General features: G+C 39.7%; 1 protein-coding gene across 8 annotated transcripts in view; it reads right to left on the bottom strand.

Moving 5' to 3' along the window:
* The window catches only part of ITSN2 (intersectin 2), a 90,127-nt gene that overhangs the window by 46,063 nt on the left and 22,387 nt on the right, over positions 1-21,677 (bottom strand). For all 8 annotated transcript variants that reach the window (XR_004842478.1, XM_035897949.1, XM_035897944.1 and 5 more), the window contains exons 3-9: positions 9,998-10,090; positions 8,223-8,286; positions 6,240-6,403; positions 4,726-4,923; positions 4,332-4,428; positions 2,602-2,744; positions 1,149-1,212 (exon numbers count right to left, since the gene is read on the bottom strand). Coding sequence is in view for 7 of the 8 variants with exons in the window: in XM_035897949.1 (XP_035753842.1) it covers positions 1,149-1,212; positions 2,602-2,744; positions 4,332-4,428; positions 4,726-4,923; positions 6,240-6,403; positions 8,223-8,286; positions 9,998-10,090 (823 nt within the window). In the remaining variant the exon portion in view is untranslated. The remainder of the gene's footprint in view (positions 1-1,148; positions 1,213-2,601; positions 2,745-4,331; positions 4,429-4,725; positions 4,924-6,239; positions 6,404-8,222; positions 8,287-9,997; positions 10,091-21,677) is intronic.

Here is a 21,677-nt window from a genome sequence, read left to right as displayed (position 1 = left end):
TCCTTAGACTGCACTTCAGAGAAAGGCTTGATAAAATGACTGTTAAAAAGAAAAAGCAGTTAAAAAAACCCACTAAAACCAAAAAGGAAACAACAAAATAAACAAAAAACCATTGCACACACACCCCGCAGTGAAAAACAAAAGCAGGAGATGATGAAATAAGATTTTTATTATGCTCACAGACCAGCACTATTCACACATAACAGTACCATTATTACAGTAATTACCAGGAATATGGTATCCAAGTAGAAATACTGGTAATTCCTTACTTTGGGCAAAACTGAAACTTAGGCTGCTAATCATCTACATGGGTACACAGACGTACTCACATTGGCTACAAGTATCTTCAGGCTAAGCACCCAGGAGGAACACAGTCACTATATACCTGCTTTATTTCCCCATACTCCAGAACTGAGGAATACAATCTGACAGTCCATTTTTATGGCATGCAACCAAAGAAGCTGAACGAATATAAGGAATATTTCAGCTTGCTGCTGCTAGAGAAAAACAAATGACTGCCCTGGGATAAACGGGAAGAAAGGGAACTCAGAAAGACATGTAAAGTGCCAAGCTATTGTGAATTCTACCTTGACACTACATTTTATGTATAACATCCAAGTTATGCCTGAAGGCATAATCCAAACTACCATATCTAGCAGGGTGAAGGCAGATTATTCAACCCTTCAGACAACTGTAACCATTTCCATCAGCACAGTAAAGGCAAGTCCTAACAAATATGTAATATGCAGATATCTTTATTGGAACCACAGTAAAACTCTAAAAATCTGAAGAGTTACTCCATTTTTAATCTTTCTCCATATTTTAAAACTATCAAGCTTGATTTCAGAATCCTATTTTTAAAATTAATAAACCCTCATCTCAGCTAGACTAGTGCATCACTGAATCGGAAATTGAAGTTATCTGTACTATTATATGAAGTTTAACAAACACACACAAAGAGTGAAAAAAATAATTCTATTGTGTCAAGGTGTCTTTTGAAATGTACTAATGAACAAACTATTTTCAGAAGTGGCTTAGTTTCAGTTTATTATTTTAGATCTACAGTGTCCCGTCAACATTTCGTATTAAATAAAGTATATTTCCTCTCTTAATACCATGAACATATTGAATTCATATTCTAAACTTACCAAATAGTAGCCAACTGAGTCTGTGAAAGATTTGATTGCAGAAGGGCATTCCTTGCTTGAAAACCTTAGTGAAAGTGTAAAAAATGTTAATAAAAATAAATACTTTGAATAAAGACTCACATGTAGAAGAAAATGGGTCATTAACTGGGGCATGTTTATTTTTAATATTAATCTAATCCATTTTCATCAGTGGCTGACAGTTGGCATTACTTCCAGGTTTAACAACAGGCATTACAACCTGAACACAATAAAGATATAAGTATTCTTGTGTACTTTTCACTCAGAGCACCTAACAGAAAAACTGACATGAAAAATGGGTATTTAGGGTAATCCCCACAGCTGTTACAAAAGCACAGCTGTCTACTTAAAGCTTGAGCTAGCATGCTGGAAAGCGGTCAGCTTTCCTTTGATAGCAAAGAACCATATACCTTTCTAGGCAGGTCAATGAAACCTTCAGCCCAAAATCAACTGAAGGAGGTAAAAAGCATTGAGTGCCTTTCCTGAAAGAGAGAACTGTCCTCCTTTTTTGTAGGCTAGGAAACCAAGGCAGAGGCTTGGTAAGGGCTTGTTCAAAATGGGAAATCTAGCAAGCTACAGGCATACACACCGACTTTCTATCTACCAACTGCCTGGCCAGCACTCTACTCGTTGCAGTACAGGGAGTAATCCAGTTTTATAAGAACTTTCATAAAACTCTACTCTTGCATTAAACTTTGCGTGAAGTCTTTCGAAACCACTATAATGCTGTGGCACAGCAAAAACGTCACTGAAAGTCAACAAGGAATGACTCTTCAATTTCTTTTGAAAAATTCCAATCAACAGCTGCAGTACTGGAGTATCTTTCCTGAACTGCTTTCTTTGAAAAGATAAAGCCAAAACATCTAAGCAATTATAATATATATACACATAGAAGCACACGGCACAGAAATGATCGTGAGATATCCCCCGTTTTACAGTCATAGAATCATAGAATGTTTTGGGTTGGAAGGGACCCCTAGAGGTCATCTAGTCCAACCCCCCTGCAGTGAGCAGGGACACTGCTAACTAGATCAGATCTAGATCAGAGTCATAAGAAGAGAGTCTCAGTCCAAAGCGTGATGCTTGAAAAATGACTAACGACTTCATCAAGCTAACTTCTCCAGCCTTACAGTTCTCAGGCTCTTCTAGTTAGATCCCACCACTGCCACTCTTTTCATCCCCTCAACTGCTACTGTAGCTTCCCCAGTCTACCTGGGGAGACTGCTGCCTCCTCAGGCCCCTCCAGGGGAAACACAGAGCCCGAGCCAACAAACTGATACCCATTTCCCTTTCTTGGCTGACTGGAACAACAATTTCAGCTTTTATTTCATATGGAAGTCAAATCCCAAGCCGGGATTCCATTCCTCATCCTGCGACATTCCAGAGGCAGAAAACACTGCTGGTTTTCCCCCTCCGTATCAAATGCCATACTCACCTGATAAATATCCACTCATACTTTTATCAAGACTGTTAAATTTCTGTCTGTATTTTAATCTGGAGGCCTGAGGAACTGCCCAATCTGACGATGCAATCTTTGGTGAATTTCCAGCTAGTGAAGCACTAGAGGAGCAATTTGAACTGTAACAGAATTAAAAAAAAAATAGAGAGAAAGAATTCTAAGTTGCTTGGCTTAATAAATGGGCATTGGAATAGACGATACATAGCATCTTCTGGTAACTTGAAACAACTTCCACAACTCTGCTAACTTGCTATAAATGTTTTCATCACTAATATGATGTGAAGGTAGGGACACACATTTAAAAGGAAACAAATTCGAGATCCCGATCCCTTGGTAGCACAGGCACTTATGCTACATAATTCATTGGTCCACAATTGCAGAATAATATAGGAAACCGTAGGAAAACATCTCAAATTTCACAGGAATGTTTACAATGGCTGTGAAGCATTGGACAGATGTCTAAGTAACTTTAGTATGCAAATGAATAAACATGAGCATAAAAATTTATCTGATAAACTCACAACCAAAAGCAGCTTCTAAAGCTGCTAAAGCCACTATATTCCACCTCTACCTCTTTCTATTAATGACAGTGACAGGCTGAATGGAGTTTCTCCAACTCATTCAGCTTCTGCAGAATAGCACTGAGTGTTTAGTTATACCTATATAACTTCTACCTGCAGCTCCCAGCATTTTCAGTGTCCCATCTTTGAAGATCAGACAAAACCAGGTGCATCCAGCCTGCCTTGTTTAAAGTAATCCCCTACTCTGTCAAGTAAAAAACTATTTGCAGTGCTATCCAAGGCAATAAAGTGAAGAATGCTGTTATAAACAAAACCTTTCGGGCACGATGCTGGATAGACATCCTTTGCATGGAATTAGGTAACATGATGGTGAAAATGCTGTCAACAGTAATACTGAAGAAGACCTACTCTGCATCACTACGCCACCAGCAAAACAAAGCTTTCTGATAAAAAAAACAAACCAAAAAACCAAAAAAAAGATTATTACAGGCACACACCATGCCTGCGATCATCTTATCAAACATCTGCTAGCATCAGATGTCTGCCTGTATGAGGAGCCCAAAGTTAGACATGCGTTCATCCTAGAAGCCTTTATCAGCAGCAAAGAGGTGCAATCACCTTCTGGAACTGAGCTGGGGCTGAGATGCCCTCTGGATTGTCTTTTGGGAGACTGTTCCCTGAATGCCCAGTTGGAAGGATAAGCCTAGTCCCTCGCTTTGTCTGTGGCGAAGCTTTAAAGTCAGTGAAATAGAGCAGCTGATGACAAAGATTCATAATCTTCTATTATTCATAAAACAGACACATAAATATTTATAACAAATACTATCCTTACATGCCTGTTAATTGCATGGTGTCCCCTATAATGAACGAGAACATCAATCCATAAACATTGCTTTTATAACCACTTGTTAAGTTTTACTTCTGTTTACTAATGAGGGGCATTCCCTTCTTTTTGGCACTGTTTTCACTCATTTGAACATCTCACCTACTTCAGATAGTTTTGTCAGATTTACTGAAAATATTATTTATTGTGCATATCAGAACAATCTATTTTCAGACTTGGTAGGTCATACTAGATAGACTAATTTTTAATGAACATACTTTGAAAATAGAAATGCTTCACAAGTTTTGGAAGGCATACTACTCAAGTTTAAGATATAATAATTTTAAACTTAACTTTCATACCTGCTAGATCCTAAATCGATTAGTGACTGTGCCTTCTGCATACTAGTACCACCAAACCCTCCTGCCATGGGACCTAAAGAACCAGTATGAGGCAGCGCTGAAACAAACAAACAAAACAAAACAAAACAAACTGTAAAGCAACTGGGTATAAAGCAATGCTTTGTAGTAAACACTCAAGGCTTTGGTAGAAGTAAGAAAATCGAATCAGTGCCTTGTTAAGATTAACTAGTTGGAAAACATTCGACAAATGTGAACTTTGGAAAAAAAAAAAAATGAAAAAAAAAAAACACACCAGTATATCACATGCAAGTATTAGCATTCCTGGCTGAAATCAGCCATAGAGAAAGTAAGATTCACAATTCTGCAAGTGAGTACTGCACTGTACTATACTTACTTGAAGAGAAAGGTACGGACAAAGGCTGCAGAAGGCTGGATGTTCCATTTGGCAATGAGGAGGTACTGACAGAAGGCACCAGGGGAGCAGAGATAACCAAAGGAGGAATGGAAGTCATGGAGGTCAGAGGCATGGGAGCTAATGGCGTGATCGTAGACATAGACGTTGGCATGGACAGATTTGGCATGCTACCCATTCCTAGAGCAAAAACCAACAATTCATGATTTAATACTGCAGAGGCTCCAGCAAGAAATTGGCTCTATTATGCTAGGCAGAAACTACACAATGCAACCTGCATCCAGAGGTACAATGAGCTAAAATAGATGCTTGTGTATAATACTTACTTTTTCTCTGAAGTTTAGATAAGACAGCTCACAGAGGAAAACATACTGAAGAACACAAATTCTTTTTTTAAAAAAAAGCTTCTTACAAGCAATTAAGTCTCAAGGTAGATTTAGCTAGTATTTCACAAAAGAGTAAGCCCTAGTTTTCTATAACTGCAGCTATAACTAGCTCTTCAACAAGCCTTTCCACATCTGGCCCCTGAGAGAGAATTACAATGCAACTTGAAAGTTGTGACAATCCTCTACAGGAAAAAGCTGATACCATTTCTGAATTAAGTCTCTTCCAAGCCTCAGCCTTGGAAGAACCTATACAGGTGAAAAGACCACACTTAGGGATCCATGCCTAGAAAATGGTTTCTTTAAGGCCGTTGCCTGAAGCGAATAAGGGCACTTGAAATACTGGCAGAATCTTTTGGAATACAACAGTATGCAGATGCTGTGATGGAAGGTTAATAGGAAGTAATCGTATGCCCACCACAGCTATCTATAAATGCAGGAACTTGTATACAAACACACAAGATTTACCAATGGGCTGATATTTTAAATCAAGTATGTAATTAATATGTGCATACATTTAATTTCAGCATAGCAGTATGCACTAATTTTGTAATACAGCTGAAGTCATCAACGTATATTTTGTTCTACAAACCAACAAAGTAACAACAGGCACGCACTGAATCCCAAAACACTGTCAGAAAAGGCAAAAAAGTTAAAATAATGATACTCAATTGATCATATAACCAAAATAGATAATCTGATTGATTTTGAAAAAAATATTTAAAATAAGCGTTCGACCAAAACTTTGACCTTTACTTAGTTTAACTTTAGAAACCTGGAGTATAAATAGGTGAATGAGTAGGAGGGAGACAAAAAAAGGCCTTCACAGTACAAGATGACAGCCTGCAAGTCAGATGGCAAATGAGAATGGCCTTCTTGGACCTCACGTCAAAATTCAGTAGAAGGTTTTTCTTTATTATTAAATATCTTCAAAGAATGAAATTACCAAAAATGTCAAGAAAGGCGACTTTGAGAGTTTCCTAAATCAGAATATCCTTGGGGTTTTTTTACTGATTCACTCAGCTGTTGTGGTCAGATTAATGCTTGTATTTGGCTGCAATTAACCGTGTCGGTTTACCTCTGAACACTAAGTAATTATATATTCATAAGTACCAAAGCGAGCTGACATTAGAGGTGAAAATACTGGGGTTTGTTTCATGACAGGAGGGAGAACTGCAGGCAAGTGCTGTCCTTGCAGTTTCAGCTTGATGAGTTTCATGGCTATAGAGAACTCTTGTTGGTCCATTTTTCCATCCTTGTTCAGGTCTGATAGTGTCCTTAAAAATAAAATAAAACTTAAATTAAAAAAGCCCACAAGGAAGAAACATAAAGTTAACTTTTTCACATAATGAGAAGCTTTTCTATCAAATTTATTTACTGCTTTTGTACAAGAAAACAACAAACTTATTGCAACCATTTGTAGACTTCGGGTTTTTTGTTTGTTTGGGTTTTTTTACAACATTCAAACCCTCGGAAGTTTGCAAATCTTAATTTTTCTAGTTTGCCAACCTACAGACATTGAAGGTCAACCTGGACTTCCAAACATAATGTTCATCTAGCTGTATTAAGTATAATTCATTTGGTAGTCTTCTACAGACTTTAAAGTTGCTGTACATTAAATACTTAACGCCTGAGTAAGTAGGAAGACACTCAGAAAAGCAGTAGTCGCCTGCTCAGTGGATACACGTGTTGCTACAGATATGCCTCTGCTATGCTTCTTTCTATGCTACTAGCCAGATTAATGATTATAAATTAATGTCTGGTAATGTAAGGAATTAATCCAAGAATCTGAAACAGGAGGATGCAGAAACCTGCTAAAGGCACTGTATACCACTATGAAAACTGCATTAATTCACAAATAGTGGCGTTTTTTAATCCAGTGTCAAAGGAAGACACTTTTGCAAATAAACTTGAATACAATGGGAAATATATGCAACAGCACATACATAAACAGACAAAATTGCTGGCTAGACAGAAAATATAAAATCTTATTAATCTAATCTAATTAAAATTTAAACATGTGAGGACCAGACACAGGAATGTAAATAAAATCAGGAGAAAAAGAAAGGTCAGACTTAATATTAAGCTACATTTTTCCTTTCATTCTGTTACTATTTGGTATAAAACCCCAAGGCCCTACACAGAAATTCCCTTACCACTCTTTTCTAGGCACTTTAAGTGTCTGAAGAAGAAACTAACTTTGCATTTAGTGAGTTAGTTTCTTTAATATTCTTTCACAAGTGAATTGTTCTTCATTATTAGGAGCCTCCACTCTGCGCCTTTTAGCATGTGTACATCTTGATAACAACCAAGTACCCCCAAATGAACACAGTATTCCAGTGAAGCCCGAGTTACAGAGAAAACGTCTGTCTCAAGTGTTGTAACCACCCCATCTATGCTGCAAAGAACAGCACTTTTTCCAGTTCCTGTACTACAGCATTAATTCGTATCTTACAGTGTATTATAACTGACCTTCTCCTAACATTTTCTGTGGCTTTAGATTTTTTCCTGTCTTCTACTTTCGGTGTATTTTCCACTCCCAGTTTAGTAGCATGTAATTTTTCCCACACTTAATCTTGTTGTAATTTTTTAGTGGTTATGAATATTTCAAACATAATTCAGTTGGGTATCTCCAGGAATTCATTAACCCATTATTTACCTCTTTTTCTGTATTATTATTCAAAGTGTTATTTTTTACCTCTTTTTCCATACTATTATTTAAAATAAAAAGACAAAGCTTACAAATGACCTTTGTGGCAGTCCAACAGGCACTTCCCTCTATGAAAGCTTTGCAATTTATCATCGCTTTTTGTTTCAAGCACTTACTGTAGTTTAAAAAGACTGTGTTCAATATGGTCCAATTTGAACTCATAACATCATAAGAAAGATTAAAAAGATACTGCTTTTTAATTAAGTGTTGGTATACATATGGGCTCGATCCTTCCTCTATAATAAAATAAGAACAATGATTCAGACAACACTCCTGCTTGGACTGCTGAAAGCCTCTTTGAGACAACACAACATACCAAAGTAGTATTTGAATGCTACACATCTCACACCTTAAAAAAAAAAAAAAAAAAGTAAAGAATACCTTACCATATTTCAGCAAGGATTGAAGCTGGTAGACCTGATTGCAAAAAAAAGGTACGTGCTTGATCACCTATGATAAACAAGACAGACAGACAGACTTTTACACTACAGACATAGACCTTCAGAAGACCTCAGCATTCTGATGTGGGACAGATTTTCAAAAGGAAGCAGCATGCTGGATGCCAAGCTTTCCAGTTTTGCACCACCCAACTCCTTCCCTGGTGACAGTGATTGTCAGATGCCCACGTATTCTGTAATCCTGAATCTTTGCTCTGAGAAATGATTTTGAATAGCTATAAAAAGCTTTAACATGTCACAAATCAACAGCTGCCAACAGTTTAATAGATGCAAGATTTAAAGAAGTAAAAATGACTGAAAATTTAGTCCTGACCCAATTACTTTTACAGGAAGGGATATGCATGCTATTTGTTTCCTTCTCCTTCATCCAATCTAACTTTAGCCAGTGCTACCTCTCTAGAAAAACTGGTAAAATATCGTTTCCGAAATAATATTCTGTTCCATCAGAGAATATCCACTATTTCAGTATTTCAGGAAAGGAATGGGAACTGTGGTGCAATTCCATACTAAGTTCCACATGAACTGGTACTGATTGCACTGTTAAACAAACTCGTAATAAAACACAGACAGCGGCGTTTATGCTTATCTATGAGCAAATTACAGATGCTTAAAGCTAAGACTTCAGGTTATTCTTTCATCTCTTTCTTCCCTTATATTCATACATAGCCTTTCATTTCAAGCACTTGCTGAATAAATAATGAAGCCTGCAGATGTACGTGCAGGTAAGAGCCCAGATGTGGCCTGAAGGTAGTCCCTGGGACTCACATACTTTTCAGCTGGTGGTAAAGTAAACACCAACCTCCCAGAGTTGTTTGGCCAAAGCAGGAGTTACCTATCACTTAGCCAGAAGATGTGCCTGTTGCACACAGACAACTTCCCGCTCTTTCCTCAATCTTTTTTGGACCAAAATGAGAAAAAGCAGTGGCAGTGGAGTCACCAGACAGGGCATTAGCAGGTAGTTAGGAGGGTAGGAATGATCAGGGCTGGTCTTGTGTGCCCACCCACACACAAAGAACAGGATATTCTTCAATTAAGTCATCTTTGCAAGTGAAATCCAGCCTTTTCCTGATGTCACGAGCAGATTCTTAAATTTAAAACCTCCAAGTTCTGAGGTGCACAGCAACACTACCCACTTGTTTCAGAGGAGAAGCAGCTGAATGCAACTGGAACCAACAGCAGGCCATTGCAAAATGCCATTAACTTATCCAGAACTCGCTGGAGGCCCAAGGGTTAATAAATTTCAGGCAGTCATTAACAAGGACAAGCTGTCAGCAACTCTCTCCCTGCCTCCTCCCCCAGAACAAAGATATCTAACAGCACAGTATTCTCTAACACTGATCAGACAGAGGAGAGCCACTTCGGCTGTCTCTGGCGTCACTTGCCACAATAGCAACTCTAAGTGCTCCTTGGCAGCCTCCCATCTAACCACAGATTGCCTGATACTCTCTGGTTTGTGAAATTAGACAGAATGACAGCACAGCACTAGCTGCAGAAGTGACAGGGTTAATAAAAAGAGCATTCCTGTGCCAGGCTTTAACCCAAAGCTTGTAGAAGTTTAGTAATAACCCATGGCTGTTTGCCCAAAGAGTATAGTTATTAGTCACCCAACAAAGAGCTAGAGATAGAATGTAGTTTCAAACTGTTTTACAAAGATACTTGCGTGTACGCAGAAGTTAATGTGTAATGTAGAATCTCAAACCAACCTGTAATGTAGCCTCCCGTGGGTTTAAGACTATCAAACTGCTTGTCATGCTTGGCCCGCTCTTCAGAGGTGATGGCCCATATGTTTGGACCACCTAAAAAAAAATAAATAACAAAACCACTGAACAAACAAACAGGTTGAAGACTTCTAAAAATAAAGCACGTTGCTTGCAAAATAAAAGCTTGGCTTCTCAGGAGACAAAGTTAGATCTAGACACACCCAGCTCCTACCAGTTTGGCAAGGCCCTTATGAAACACAAACCTGCTTCCCAGATGTGCAAAAGCACTAGCTGAGACAATTCCTCCGCTCGATTGCTTTACACTCGGCTTTTCAACGAGCTCTGTCACCCTTCAAAGCTGGTGCAAAGCAGTTTCCTGTGGCTGCTGATTGTTCGCAACCCCGCGCAGGATGCACGTGGCCCGCCAGACCCTGTGTGAACCAAATACTCCTCTGGTTCACCAGAAGTGGGATTCAATGTCACTTAAAGGTTCTCATACCGAGGGCTAACACCCTACAGCTGCCAAAAAGACTCATGCTTCATTTTGCCAACACTCCTGAACTAAAATTGGGACTGCTAACAAAAATATGCTGGGTTTGTCTGACAAAGGAGTAACACTCTGGGTTCTGGGGTTTTTTTTAAACGGCATACAATTTCAACTTACCATTTTTCAATGCTAAAAAAAAAAAAAAAAAAAGCCATAAAATATTAGAGCCTCAAAGTAACAAAGAGAAATTGCAGGGATTACTGATGTTTAGAGAGCTGTGCTGATGTAGCAGGCAGAACCAGAGCGACTTTCAGAAACGCTCCAACCTGCTGCGTAAAGGCCAGGGTGCTGCGTCCTTTGCAGGAAAAGCAGTTTGCCAGAAATAATTTGGGTTGGTTTTGGTTTTTAAGTTGGAGGAAGTTTTAGTCGGAAAGCTCGTGACAAAATTATAATTTTTCAAATCAGTAAACGCAAGAAGTAGCAGAAATTCTGAATGGCAACCCCCAAAACAGCATTAAAAGGTTATTACTTAAGAAATCACCTTTAAAAATGCACTCTACTCAGCATCACCACTTCCAAAGAACTGTTAATCTGTTCTTCCAAGTATTGGTATTGCTCACTAAAAGACAGTCAAGGGAATAAATAATCCTTCTAATAAGATATTAACAAGTTGCTTTAAACACCACAGCACTCAAAGAAGTTGCTATGAAATGCTTCCTATTTTCCTACATAAACCTAATTTCAAAGCTCTGAACCTACAAAATTTCAACAGCTCTTTGAACTGGTTTTTTCCAAAAGTAGTAACAAAGCCAGCAGACTGCAAGCTGACATACATGCCTATACACAGGTATTAGCGATGTTAATCACCTCTTGTCTGTGTTTATCCGTATCTGCAAACACATCTTCCAAAAAGACCTAATGTCTCTTCTTAAGGACGTCCTGTTAAGACCATCGTTCTCCTTTCATATCTACAACTTGAATTCTCTCTACCCCTACTGCTAACAGAGAAATATAAATAGTTAAAAAACCGAAATAAAACAGAAACTCACCGGAGATATGAATGACAAACAAGTTGGGAAGGCATTAGGATACAACCTCTAAGCACCTGAATTCAGAGTTTTGCTTCCCTCTCTTCAGGATCTACTGGTTTTGGGGTTTTTTTTCAGTATGGCCCCAATGAAAGGTTTTCTCGTAGGCTGCATGCAAAACTGCACTTCAAGGACCCCCCTTATTTCTCTCTTCTAATTAAAGGAGGCTAAATAAATCTAGATTAGACATCAAATTTAAATGAATCTAAATCAGATGCCTACAAGTTGATGGACAGTACAAGTATTGGCATGATACACAAATGAGGACAACTTATGCCCAATGGCAGAAATTAGAACGGCACTCAAATATTTTTAAAATGTTATTTTTAATATACAAATGGAAAGTGAATAATGTGGTTAATGCTTATAGAAATTATCTTGACAAGACGAAGAGTGCTCCTAAAACTGTCAGCAGCAACTTCAGAAAACTTGACCAGTTTTTTCATATACGGAGAATAAAATACTAGCAACATCACATTTTCATTATATGAAATACCATGTTTTGATCCCCTTCTGAAGCAGGTAGCTACAACACCAATGGTATCCTGGGATGCATTAAGAGGAGGGTGGCCAGCAGGGCGAGGGAGGTTCTCCTCCCCCTCTACTCTGCCCTGGTGAGACCCCACCTGGAGTACCGTGTCCAGTTCTGCGCTCCCCAGTTCAAGAAGGATGAGCAACTCCTAGAGAGAGTCCAGAGGACAGCAAAAAAGATGATGAGGGGACTGGAGCATCCCCCCTATGAGCAAAGGCTGAGGGAGCTGGGCTTGTTTAGCCAGAAGAAGGGAAGACTGAGAGGGGATCTCATCAACACGTACAAATATCTTAAGGGTGGATGTCACAAGGATGGAGTCAGACTCTTCTCAGTGGTGCCCAGCAACAGGACAAGGGGCAATGGACACAAACTGAAACATAAGAGGTTTCAGTTGAACATGTGGAAGAACTTTGAGGGTGACAGAGCCCTGGAACAGGCTGCCCAGGGGGGTTGTGGAGTCTCCTTCTCTGGAGGTATTCAAAGCCTGCCTGGACGATGTCCTGTGCAACCTGCTCTGGGTGACCCTGCAGGGGGGTTGGAGTGGATGATCTCCTGAGGTCCCTTCCAACCCTTGCCATTCTGTGATTCTGTGAACACTCCTCACCTTTTATAATCAATGACAGAAAGATTAAGACCATCACAACACATTCATGTAGCCAGTGGCTGTGAAGTGTTAAAAACACAGTAAAAATTCCTTGGGTGAAGTTACTGGCACCACCACAGCTTCTCTAAAGAATCCAATTTACATTGTGAGGGAACTTCTGTTGCGTACTGAAATGCATGATTTACTATTTATACGTCACAAAGTAAGCAAGAAGATGGCAATCAACCTTGAAACTCTTCTAATATATTTAGCAAAACATCCCTTTGAATTAAACCCAGTAACGGTGTTTCCTCTCAAACTACGAAATTCAGAGTTCTACATGGCATTGGTTTGAATGCGTTAAAATTCTGCAGTTGAACGAATCACCAGACTCACACCTGCAGCTGTACGATGATTAACATGAACTTCTCATTCAATTAACATTAACACCTCACTCAAGAAGTGTTTCAAGATTAGCATTCCCTCTTCATTCTCATTTTTTACTTCATTAACACACCCCAAGAATCTTGCTGGGTTTTGCACACCGAATATTTTGTGCCCGTTTGCTCAGAGAACTGCGATCACGGATCATTGCACCCCAGCTCCAGCTTTGCTGACTCTTATGACTGTGCACTTCACATCACTGATCATAGCCTAAAAAAAGGAAAAAAAAAAAACCCAAAGCCCCACCAGTGCAGCCATAACAAAAGGCCTTCAGATGCACACTCTACCATTAAAATTACGCTGCTAGCATAGTTCATTCATTCCCAAATTAAACATGCAAAAGCGTTTCTTCAGCAGCCATCTCCATGACAGGTTTCTTGCAAGTAGAAATTTAATTCAAAACAATCTTTGGCTGTAACCAACATTATTATAGCAACAAGTGCTTCTATAGCGCAGTCCTAGTGAGCCACTGCAAGCAGCTACTGTCACAGCAAAGTGATAACTATGAACACACGTGTTATCAAAATGACATCATGTGAGTATTTCAGGAAACTAAATATATATCCTGAGAAGGCCAACCTGCTAATGATTTATTTTCAAAGGTATGAAAGATTTCAGATTTCACCTTACCCTGAGGACAGAGACTGAAAATCTTTTTTCTGGTGGCAAATTCCATAAAGATACACTCTCATCTACTGAGGTTTTTTATACATATTGAAGAAAATAATGTAATAGACCTTAAAACCAAAAGCAGACCTCCTCCCACATAATTTGACTGTTTTGCTTAAAAGTAAATATATAGAAATGTACATATTGTGTAAATATAAATTAAATGAAAACACATTCTGTTCACACAATTTTAGCCACATCTCTCAAGACCTATCAACATTCAACAATACCTTACAATTTAAGATGTTTAAAAGGAGATATCAGAGCACCTTTTAGTTCAGAAGGTTGAATGAAAACATGTACTAAATTCCAACCAGAAATGAGATAAGTGGTGGGGGACAAAAGCAAGGCATCATCCAAACAAAGTCGTGATTCCTTACAAGCTAAGCCTAGAAAGTAATGGGGACTTTTTTTAGCAGGAATCTAGGTAACAGCGTATATCCAAGTGAGCACAGCTCTCCCAGGTTGATAGTGAGATTTTTGTTGCTTGGCTATAACTGAACAAGGTCCTAGAAAACCGAGTTTTAACCTAAAGTTATTTAAGAGAGAGTGCCTGCTGTTTTCAGCAGCCTGAACTAGAACAGGTCACTGTTTTATGAATACAACTGTTGCCCAACCACTGGACAATGAAAATGTTTTTTTTTAAAAAAAAAAAAAAAAAAATTAAAAAACTGCCCAATACTTATGGTAGGGATCTGGAGTGTGGGCATTTAAGCCCCACCCAACACTTGTTATTTAAAGGCTTCACTGTTTTTTCCAACTCCTACCCAAAGATGCAACAGAAACAAAATGAAGAGCACAGCACAAGAGGGAAGGTGAAAGCATTGCAAGTGCTTATTTTCAGCTTACCCAGGTGCTCATGACTCTTTTGATGTTACCATTTGGAGATACAAGTAAGAAAAGAAAAATGTATACACATAAAGTGTCATTAAAATTAAGATCCCTCAAAATACCGAGCAAAAATACCTCATTGGTCTATCTGAAATTAACACTTTGAACATCGGGGATCACAAGGCCTTGGCATTTCCACAAGCCGTGTCACAAAGCCATTCTGCAAAGTAATTGCCATGTTTACTTGTAGCACAACCGAGACTATCACAATAAAGACTTACCACAGACAAAATTAGTTTGAAACTCAATTCTCCTGTGCAATCACCACCAAAACACGCTACAATCCTCATGAATATTATGGTTGTCTCCCAAATCTACCACCAGTAGTAAAACTGGCCACTCGGCATCACTGCTGAGAAAAATTACACTGCCTGGTTTACAAACAACCAAGTTTTGGGCACCTGGAACTGTGACAAAGGGAAGACTAGTCCTCTTCTTGGAAGGACAAAGCTGAAGGAAGAATCAAACAGAAACATCTGCCATCCAAGAAATGTCATCTAAATTTACCTGGCTTAGCTCAATGGCTTTTTGCACTAACAAGCCTTCAATCCCTGGGCTGAGAAACGTCTTGCCCACAAGCCAGATGCAGCCAAAGAGAACACTTTTTGCCCAGAAACGCCACTGTTTTTCTTCCTTCCTCACAGCCCCAGTCCTTACTCATGGCAAGACATACACGAATCACGAAAACAAACTGCAGGCACCTTCTCTTCACAGACCTCTCTGATCACAGGATGGGGCAAGAGGCACACATCTCCTTCATGGAGCAGTGATTGGCACTCCAGAGATCCTGAGCTGGCACCAAGTAGCAGTGAACTACAATACTTTTAAAAATCAGTTTAGCATCAGAAATCAAAAGACAGTTGCCACTACATGTTCTCATGACAGGCTTTGCTGCAGCCAATGAATATTATGTTACTACTTTTCTGACTTAGCTTAAGTTTTCTGGAAATTTTCGTGAGACAAGTTATGTTTTCTCAACTGTAGATGGTATAATCTTGGAGGAAAAAGAAAAATACAATCTCTCTGACAAGAAAACACCTCATGAAATTATTATTCTTCAGAAGAGGTTACTTGGCAATCTCACAACTTGATACCTTAAGCAAGACCCACCTAGATGAAGCTAACCCTATACTTGACTGCACTGCATTTTTAGGAATCAAAACTCAAGAAATGCTGAACTTGGAGATCCCGCTTATAAAGTAAAAACACATTTCTATATTAGACATCTCAGAAAGCTTGGGAGAAACCAACAGAGAAAGCTCCTTTACTTGCCTGTTCCACAGCTCAACAACATGTTCAAGAGTTCAAAGTCACACATGGATTCCACCCACACAGAAAGTCCATGCAGACTGACAAAAGACCCAGACAAAAAACCACGGTGCTACACATCATTACTTTAACGTGCCTTCAAGCCTTCTCTAAAGATGACAAAACACATACCGACCTCAGCTTCATGTAACAGGTATTAATACATAAATCAATGTGGTAGCACTCAATTTGTTAGTGTTGGAATGCTGAGGATTAAACAACATTTTCTGTTCCTTTAAACTGATTTTAAATAAAAGACATCTTTCTACAAGAGAGCACGAGGGTCTGTTTGTGGCAGGATCAGAGCATTTGGTAGGACAGCTCCAGAAATGCCTTTACAACACTGCATCAGACAGATAATCTTCTGAAGAAAATAAAGGACTTGCTTTGATGGGCTGCCAACATGAGAAACAAACACTGTTCTTTCCTTGGAATGGGTAGCTGCAATTGAGAAAGAAGGGAGAAAAGAAAGCACAATCCTAGAAAAAAAGGTAAATAGACCTGAAAATGCTTTGCAAGACCTCAGCCGCTGGTTAGTACTACCCACAGGCAAAAGGTAGTTGTACCTTTAGTTGTCCTGTTAGTGAAAAGGACACAGGCAACTCTTCACTTGTGGAAAATCTTAAGAAATTTCTCACATTCTCCAAAGAACTGTATGTGGTTTTCACTGATAGGCGTTGCTTGTTTTTCTCTAATACAAACTATGCTCCTATAACCTACAAAGTTAATTAACTCCACAATGATAATAAACCTAAATTGAAAGAACATTCTTCATACACAGAAGTCACGAGAATGCATGATTATACCACCACCTTTTTAACCATCCAAAAAACTGGCATTAAGCTTCATAATGACCCTAAATAAATATTTATCCCCACGTTTGAAGACGGGGAAATTTCAACACAGGCATGCAGCAGCGTGCCTCAAGTTGCATAACAAGGGGTTTTCCATAATACAACCAGCAATCGCATTACTGTCTCCCATTAGGAGCCTTGAGAGAGTTGTTTGGTCTAAGACATATTGGGATAAATCTAATAATCCCAGTTTGCTCTTGTCTGTGTTTGCAGATAAGTTTACCACAGAGTTATTTATTACAGATCGGATTTAATGCTCCCAACTGAGATGTTGAATCGCATTTCTAATTTTTCCTCAGCGGTGAGTAAACACTCCAGGAGTCTGAAAATACACAGAACATTTTACCATTAGCCCGAATTTCCAGATTCCTTATCTGTGTTACTGCTATTTTCAATATTTGCTTCTCTCCTTTGTTGTTGATTCTTCATATCAAACATAGGAGAAAAAGTTGACTGATAATAAGCACTTAATCTTATTTGGGTGTGCAAACATGTTATGAACTCCTACAATGGTGGCTTTGGGTCCATCCCAAAGTACCCCCGGCTCGTCCTTGAGGAACGCACCTCCTATTCCCAGCTGCCATGTTCTCGGGCCATGGCAGGAGCTACTTACCACCCCCTTTCATGACGCATGCGTTAATCCCGCTACTACTTGTCCTACTAGAAATGCTTCATGGAGGCTCTCAGCATATTAAGCAACACTGCGGCAACTGTATATCTATGCTTAACAGCAACTTCAGCAGCTTCTTTAACCTGTAGCTAAAGCATGTTAAACAGAGGGAAATGTGTTTCTCCTTCAATTTTGTCTTGTCACCAAAATTACAAGAATTGTGCCCACTGAAGCCAAGAGAATTTTTAAAGATTTTTCAAGTGTCTCTGACGTGCTATCCAAAACTGTTACCTGCAGACAGGCTGTTAAATAGTATCAGGCAAGGGCAGAGATACATAGATTTGGCCAAGAAAAGCTTAGTTGAAGAGCATGCTTACACAAATGTGGACAAAGCAGCAGCAGACACATTCTATTTTAGGGTACAATTCATATTCTCTATATTATGCAAAGGATTTCTAGACATTTTGGGTGTATTGGGAATCCTTACATTCAGCAGTTCACTAAAATCAAATATTGGGCTCATTTAAATTAACCACCTGCTCCTACAAAACAGGAGCACAACTCCACATGATGATACGGTCATTGGCATCCCCCCACTTGGATACACAAAATCTATTTGTAAAGGAAGAACATTAAAATTTCTGTGCCATGCAATGATCTCAATGTAGAAACATAATCCTTGCTTTTAGAATTACTATATCCCTAAACCAATTTAGAGATATGTAATAGTCTAGTCCATGCTAACAGTAAAAATCCACTCACTTTCTGAATTTTACAGGGTTACTTGATGATTGCAAAGCACTTAAACGATCAGTTTAGAGTAGCAGGATAGTATTTCTATCTTTTATAAAAATCACTTTTAGCTCATTATGGCTAGCCATTTTCAGAAGCTCCTTTTTAATTAAATTATTTCCAAGCTGAAATATGAAACAACACACCAAACAAGCAAGATACTAAAAAAAAAAAAAGCAAAACAAAGACATAGCAAATTACAGCCACTTTACTTGAAGATGTGTAAATAAAAAAATCTTTTTTTAAAGTTTTGTTAGAGCTCCACTAATGTAAAAAAATACATTAGGAAACGTATATAAACATGACAGTACTCTCAGCTGCACATCAGCATGCTACCTTTTACATTAGTTTTCTGCAGAATTTGTGACAACTCAATAGTATTTTCTGAAGTTTTAATGAAACAAGTTTTCTATTTCTCATCAAAAAGTGCAATTACCGTAACCTACAATGTTGGTAAACTCATGATTTATTCCTGAAAGCTAATTTAACTTTCCCTATCTAGATTCAATATCAGCAATAAATACAAAAGTATTTTCTGCCTAATTCTGGAAAAAACAATGCCACTGAAATCACCTGTAGCTGTTGAGTTACTAACACTGATGCAGCACATGAAACAAGGCCATTCTTCTCTCCAGTGACATAGCCGTGTCTTTGCCCAGAATCACAGCATCATTTAGGTTGGAATAGACCTTTAAGATCATCAAGTCCAACCATAAACCTAACACTGCCAAGTCCACCACCAGACCATGGCCCTAAGCACCGCATCTACCTGTCTTTTAAATACCTCCAGGGATGGGGACTCAACCACCTCCCTGGGCAGCCCATTCCAATGCTTGACAACCCTTTTGGGGAAGAAATTTTTCCCAATATCCAATTTAAACTTCCCCTAGTGCAACTTGAAACCATTTCCTCTCGTCATATCACTTGTTACCTGGCAGAAGAGACCAACACCCACCTCGTTACAGCCTCCTTTCAGGCAGCTGTAGACAGCGATAAAGTCTCCCCTCAGCCTCCTCTTCTCCAGGCTGAACAACCCCAATTCCCTCAGCTGCCCCCCATCAGCCTTGTGCTCCGGACCCCTCACCAGCATCGTTGCCGCTCCAGCACCTCAATGTCCTTCTCATAGTGAGGGGCCCAAAACTGAACCCAGCATTCGAGGTGTGGCCTCACCAGCACTGAGTACAGGGGGACGATCACGTCCCTTCTCCTGCAATTAATACTTTCGGATGGATTTTAGAGATGGAAAAAAAGAGCGAAGAAACAACTCACACCAAGAAGAATCGTTCCAACAGAAGGTATGAAAAGTTCAAAATAAGCAATATTATCAAGGAATAAAATCAGCATCTTTGCCAAATTCTCCCCTACCATCTGCAAGACCTGCCTCCATTTGTTGTTAAGGTAAGCACACTTCCAGCTGACAGATTCCACAGCCTTCCTTCCCAGCGTGACATAGAAGATGAAGGATATGCTTCCCCTTCATTTTAGGCCAAGTCAGAAGCTTTTTTGAGTAAACTCCTGTCAACCTGTATAGCATCAAAGCCTTCAATGAGAAAAATAAACTTTTTGGTCACCGTGTTTGAGGAAAAAGCCCATCAGAGCTCAGACTAAACTTCTCTAATTCTGCTAATGGATTTTTTACGCTGCTACGGCTCACCAGCATTCACAAAAACACCACTACAACTTAATTAAAAATTTACAAAAGGATAATTTGTTTAATTATTGTCTAGCAAATCTCTGTGGAATGCAGCGAAACTAATAAGATGCAGGTGAGTTTCTATCTGCAGCAGCTAGTAAATCTTTGCGAACAGGGAGAAATGCAGGCAGTAAAAATACCAGGCAAGTGGATGCAAAATGAACCTTGAAATTAGGTGGAGTAAAGGAAATGATTCTCCTACAAAAACATACGCTGCCATAAAATCAGAGCAGAAGGCTGTGCAAGGAATATTAGATCCTTTTCAGTAATTTTTGTAGTTCTCGTCATTGTCTGGCCATTAGAGTAAAAACGACATTTCCGGGTTCTCAGACTTGAGGAGGAAGTCTGGGACCAGGAGGAAGGGTGATGGGCTATATTTACAATGGAGAACTGGGATACAGACTTGAAAGGGAAGAGGAAAAGAGAAGAACCACCAAATTAAAGAAAAAAAAAAAAAGTTACACAGGAAGGGTGGGAGAGAAGGAAAATGAAGAGGCATTTCCCGAATGATCTGTGGAATAAAATTAAATTAGGAGATGATTTAAGAAACAAAACACAGTAACAACCCTGCCAGCTCAGACCAACTACTGACCTGGCTAAGCTCCCGGCACAGAGTGACAGGCTGAGGCAAGCACGTAGTGGTACTTCCCCAAGATGTCTTCTCAGCCCCCAGTGTAGCTACTGAACCAGAGGTGGTACCTCATTAATGGAGGAAAAATCCACCTCTCTCTTAATCGCTTATGGGATCCAAGTAACCCTTTGGCATCCACAGCTTCCTACAGCTTTCACAGAATGGCAAGGGTTGGAAGGGACCTCTGGAGACCATCCACTCCAACCCTCCTGCTAAAGCAGGGTCACCTAGAGCAGGTTGCACAGGACATCATCCAGGCGGGCTTTGAATATCTCCAGAGAAGGAGACTCCACAACCCCCCTGGGCAGCCTGTTCCAGGGCTCTGTCACCCTCAAAGTTCTTCCGCATGTTCAACTGAAACCTCTTATGTTTCATTTTGTGTCCATTGCCCCTTGTCCTGTCGCTGGGCACCACTGAGAAGAGTCTGACTCCATCCTTGTGACATCCACCCTTAAGATATTTGTACGTGTTGATGAGATCCCCTCTCAGTCTTCTCTTCTTCAGGCTGAACAAGGCCAGCTCCCTCAGCCTTTGCTCATAGGGGAGATGCTCCAGTCCCCTCATCATCTTTTTTGCTCTCCTCTGAACTGTCTCTAGGAGTTCCTCATCTTCCTTGAGCTGGGGAGCCCAGAACTGGACACAGTACTCCAGGTACTCACTAGGGCCGAGTAGAGGGGAAGGAGAACCTCCCTCGCCCTGCTGGCCACCCTCCTCTTAATGTGCTCCAGGATGCCATTGGCCTTCTTGCAACAAGGGCACACTGCTGGCTCATGGTCAGCTTGTCATCCACCAGGACTCATAGAATGTTTTGGGTTGGAAGGGACCTTTAGAGGTCATCTAGTCCAACCCCCCTGTAGGGAGCAGGGACACCTTTAACCAGATCAGGTTGCTCAGAGCCCCATCCAACCTGGCCTTGAATGTTTCCAGGGATGGGGCCTCCACTACCTCTCTGGGCAAACCATTCCAGTGTTTCACCACCCTCATTGTAAAGAATTTCTTCCTTATATCTAGTCTAAACCTACCCTGGTTTAGTTTAAAACCATTACCCCTTGTCCTGTCACAGCTGGCCCTACTAAAAAGATGGTCCCCATCTTTCGTATG

Source organism: Egretta garzetta, unplaced genomic scaffold (assembly GCF_000687185.1).
Source record: "Egretta garzetta isolate BGI_Z169 unplaced genomic scaffold, ASM68718v1 scaffold87, whole genome shotgun sequence".
NCBI lineage: Eukaryota > Metazoa > Chordata > Aves > Pelecaniformes > Ardeidae > Egretta > Egretta garzetta.
This window is presented reverse-complemented; position numbering and strand designations above follow the sequence as displayed.